The sequence below is a fragment of the Notothenia coriiceps genome, unplaced genomic scaffold (assembly GCF_000735185.1).
Source record: "Notothenia coriiceps isolate Sejong01 unplaced genomic scaffold, NC01 NC01_scaffold00022089, whole genome shotgun sequence".
Classification (NCBI taxonomy): Eukaryota; Metazoa; Chordata; class Actinopteri; order Perciformes; family Nototheniidae; genus Notothenia; species Notothenia coriiceps.
Genome location: NW_011354790.1, coordinates 5,744 through 10,743, shown reverse-complemented (window position 1 = coordinate 10,743; position 5,000 = coordinate 5,744). Strand labels below are relative to the sequence as shown.

The window sequence follows — 5,000 nt, the reverse complement described above, 5'->3', positions numbered from 1 at the left end:
ACACATGTATGTATTTTCTGCTGTGAATATCTATCTATATCTATATCTATATCTATACATACATACCTACCAACCTACCGACCGACCGACCGACCTACCTACCTACCTCTCTCTATCTATCTATCTATCTATCTATCTATCTATCTATCTATCTTTCTTTCTGCACAGAGAAGCTCCAACAACCAAGTAAAACTGCAGTGGTAAAGCACATTTTAGAGAGGAGGGGGAGTTTAAGTAATTGAATCCCTTAGCAGTTGTAATTAGTTTGCCTCATACAGAGATCACACTGTGTCTGTTTCTTAATTAGTTCCACTAATCAGTGTTGAGCTCACTGCATTCAAATATATTTTTGCTTAATAATGTTGTCAGAAATGTGTGGGCTCATCCAAAAAAAAACATTACTAGGAGGGCATTTGGAAAGCTCATATCTCCGCCCCTCAACAGAAGTGAGAAATAATTAGGGCATCTGCAAGAGGTCGTTAGAAAATTGGTGCACCCTTTGACCAAGTTTCATGAATATCAGCTCATAGCAAAGTTCATAGAGTGCATGAAACTATCTGCAGCGTGGAATAGTCATTAATAATCTTTAAATGTATGTAAGTAGGTTTCTGCAGACTCAACGTTTTAACGAGCTTCTGAAATGTTAATCTGGAGTCTAACATAAAGTTGAGAAAAGTTACCATGAAGAACTTTAAAGAGGCCCTTAGATAAGCTTTTTGGCAGTTTCCCCCTGTATATGATTTAGTGCATGTAAATGGTCTGCAAAGGCTAAAATCATGCCCCACCCCGGAACCTGCTTACCACCCCCGCACCAACCTGTGAACCTTCGGGGGCAGAGCCTTCAGTGTGGCAGCCCCCACCCTCTGGAACCCTGTGGAGATCTGCAACATCCCCACGCTTGACGCCTTCAAAAGGGCCCTCAAGACCCATCTGTTTGCTGAGGTCTTTGGCCTCTAATGTCCGTCTGACTGTTTGTCTGACTGCCTTTTGTTTTTGTTACGTTTGTTTCTACTCCTGTTCTTCTTTTGTAAAGAGGCGTGTGGCGCAGTGGATTAGTGCGTTTGTGTTGGGATCAGGGGGTCTCAGGTTCAAACCCCACTGCAGTCAGCATGTCGTTGTGTCCCTGAGACACTTCACCCCAAATTGCTCCTGTGGGGATTCTCCACAGTATTGACAGTATGACCTCTTCAAAGAGCAGAAAGAGAGGAGCCATGATGGAAATATCGGTACCACTTTACAATAAGACTACGCTTATAAAGGATTCATAAAGGGTTTATAATTAGGTTATGAATTAGGTTGTAAACACTTTATAAATCATTAAGAACCATTTATAAACCAGTTCTAAAATACATCAACACAGGCTCACTATTTGGCAAGATGACTAAGCCTTATATTGGCTACCTAGCTTACTTTGTGTTCTTCATCAGCCAGCATCCTTAGCCGCGTTCACACCGGAGTACTTTTCCCACTTTAGTTCCGATATAGTTCAGAAATGTCGCGTTCACAACAAAAAGAGCCGGAACTAAAATTAGTTCATGAGAACCTTTTTACCCCCACACACACACACACACACACACACACACACACACACACACACACACACACACACACACACACACACACACACACACACACACACACACACACACGACACACACACACGACACACACACACACACACACACACACACACACACACACACACACACACACACACACACACACACACACACACACACACACACACACACACACACTCACACAGCCTTATCTTTTCTCAGCCGACCACACACAGCCACACACAGCCACACACAGCCAGCCTGCGCACTCAGCCTGTGTGTGCTCAGGCTGAGTTCCGTGATGTCTCACTGTCTCGCAGACCCCACGCAGCAACCAGGAAACAACCCCAGTAATCCAGCTCACACTGTCCGCTCGCAGCGAGCCCCGCAACGTCCCGCCAACACGGCACCCAGACGCAGCATTCTCATCTGTTTTTCATTACTGGTGTCCTTTTCTGGTCGCTAACAAACACCATTGTAACACTTAAAAACACATCAGAGCACAGTGGGCTCATAGGGAGGGGGAGGGGGAGGGCAGGAGCTCCAACAAGCCGTGCAGGACAGAGAGTGAATACACATGCTATACAGAGATGCTGTTTGAGAAACCAATGTGAGTTTGGAACAATGTAAATCTATTCTAGTAGACCTCAACAATGGAATTATGATCAGTAGAAGTGGCCGTGACATGGGACCTTTTAATACAAGAAAAAAGGGTCTTATGTTATACACAAGTATAATACAAATACATGATTAAGAAATGAGGCTTTGTTATGGTTACCCCTCTCTTTCCTATGCAGCACATCCTAAAAAAAAACATGATGCATGATTTGCCGCCTCCCTCTCTTCCCCTAGTTTCCATCCCCATCACATTGAAACTGATAATGTCAGTCCCTCCTCACAAAGACATCATTATTTAGTTCCCACCGATCCTCTCTAATGTTGTTTTTCTCCTCTCATCCTCCACAGGCAGAATATTGTGTACGTTGCCAGCAACCACTTTGTGTGGCGCCTGGTGCCGGTGTCCATTGCCATTCAGATCCGGCAGCTTCTTCAGGACAAGCAGTTCGAGTTGGCTCTACAGCTGGCGGTGAGAACACCTTCCCTGAGAAACGTATTTATTCCTGCAGATTAAAGAGGTGCTTTAGCTCAAGGGGGTGTGGCACTGAAATCACTTAGCTTCACCAGGAGCACGACGATGAAACTCTAAAACGCTCACGGCACAATCTAGCTATTTGGCTTTCCAGGGGTTATTTTATAAGGATTAAGAACACCATTAATGTTGTTTGTTCATTATTAGAAAGCATGCCGTTTCTTTTCACTGTTTTTTTGTGAAGCTTAGTTTTCTAAAGATATCAAAACCCCTTATTGTTGTGCTTCTTTTACATGCAAACCAACATAATGTCAAAAGACCTAATAAGAACACTCTTTAAAATAAATAAATACAAATATTTAAACCGCTTCCACTATTAAATCCAGCTATCCACCTATTATTTCTTCGTAATTTGTCAAAGTATTTTATTTTTTTCGTGTATTTATATTTGTTGAAATCGTTTTTATTATAATTATATATTATATAATAAATATTTATTTTATTTTTGTCTTAGTCTGTTTATGTTTGCACCAAAGCAAATTCATTGTATGGGCTAAGCTACTTGGCAATAATATGATCAAAATAATTAAATTAAAAAATAAGGATTAAAGTTATACTTATAAACTAAATAAAAAAACATAATGACGAGAACCAAAATACCAGAAATACCGTGACTTGTATGATCTTTACAAAATGTTCTTGAGTAAATATTTTTAAAAATAATAATATTCAATCTCAAAAAAACTAAAGATCAGACCGCTAGAATCCTAATAATTAATTTTGCTGTTTTGTGATGAATTGTTTGGCTTTTCTTCATGTATATTCTCTTTCTGAAGATGAAGGATGATTCTGACGGGGATAAGAAGCAGCAGATCCATCACATCCAGAATCTCTACGCCTTCAACCTGTTCTGCCAGAAGAGGTTCGACGACTCCATGCAGGTGTTCGCCAAACTGGGGACAGGTGAGAACTCTAAGCTTTTCTTCCTCCAAGTCTGTTCAGGCCAAATAAAAAATAAATACGTGGATCTTATTCTGCCTAGAGCTGCACAACTTAAAGGGGACCTATCATGCAAAATGCACTTTTTGATGTCTGTTATACATAAATATGTGTCCCCGGTGCGTCGGGGAACTCACGCAGCGTCAGAAAATAAAACCCTTTCTCTTTTCCTCCGTACCCAAATCTTTTAAAAACGGGGCTACAACGAACAGATACAGATTTGCTGCCGATATGACGTCAAATCGGCGGGGGACCCACAGAGAGTTGCTATCAGAAACAATGCCTGACGTGTTTTGGACGTAATCTCGTCTTTGTTTACATTAGCAAGCCTCGCTAGCACTCAGAGCTAACCTTTACTGTAAAGCGTGTGGTTTAAAAAGCCAGAAATTAAAAAGGAACTCACCTTGTGATAAAGCCTGCAGAGAAAAAGCATTTGAGCCTCCAACGTAATGCGTTTTATCACAGCAGAATTTAACTTTATTCTCGGTGATAGAATGTCTGATCAGGCATTAGCTCCACCTCTTCTTTTTTTTGTTTTTCAAGCCTAAGGACCCAAAATCCGTGTTTCTCTGCAGTGGCCGTAGAACGGTTTAAGCGTGCCGTGGCCAAAACCCGGCCCGTTTTTGTTGCGTTTCCACTTCGGCTAGTTCGGCTGCAGGGGCTACCTTTTCACAGTTTTTTCTGGCCCTCCAGAATCGTGCGTTCTTCTAGTTTTTTTGTCGAGTTCTGAACAGAATATGAGGAGCTGCCTGAGCACTGAGTGCTAACAGCTAACGGCTGATGCTTTGGTTTTGTGCAGCCGCCATATAGAGAGAGGTACCCTTATCTATATGGCGCTGGTTTTGGGTTCGCATTGAAGGATGACGTCACGCTCCGCCTACACTGCCGTTACTAATAGTTACTGCCCCAGCTTACTAAACTGTAATGGAACGCGAGCATAAAGTGGAGCCTGGCCCTACCAAGGCCTAACTCTATACATACTAGCCCTGCCAGTGGAAATGAGCCATAACAGGGCTGCAAAAGAGGGGGTATGAGCCAGGTATGAGGCCCATGGCTACAATGGGTGATCTGTTTGGTATTTTTAGCCAAAAAAACTTCACAGACATGTTTTGTATAGGTATGCCCTACAATATATGTTCCTAATATAGCATAATAGGTCCATTTAAGTAGCTTATTTTAGTAATGTTAATTGACACTATTGAAAGATGCAGAGTTATAGCAGGATACTTCGTCCAACAGGGTATTTTTCATAGAAGCAAAACAAGAAATGCCCTAATAGGGTTCTATACCCTTAAGACTACTTTGGTTGAAGCAAGCAGCCTACTTTTTAAGGAATAGTTTTTCTGGGAAAC

The 5,000-nt window shown here is 41.9% G+C and overlaps 1 protein-coding gene across 1 annotated transcript in view; it reads left to right on the top strand.

The window, feature by feature from the left end:
- LOC104953672 (vam6/Vps39-like protein) overlaps positions 1-4,232 on the top strand; it is a 19,725-nt gene extending 15,493 nt beyond the window's left edge. The window contains exons 10-12 of the mRNA XM_010780643.1: positions 2,503-2,646; positions 3,486-3,641; positions 4,224-4,232. Coding sequence (XP_010778945.1) covers positions 2,503-2,646; positions 3,486-3,641; positions 4,224-4,232 — 309 coding nt within the window. The remainder of the gene's footprint in view (positions 1-2,502; positions 2,647-3,485; positions 3,642-4,223) is intronic.
- The last annotated feature ends 768 nt before the right edge of the window (positions 4,233-5,000 follow it).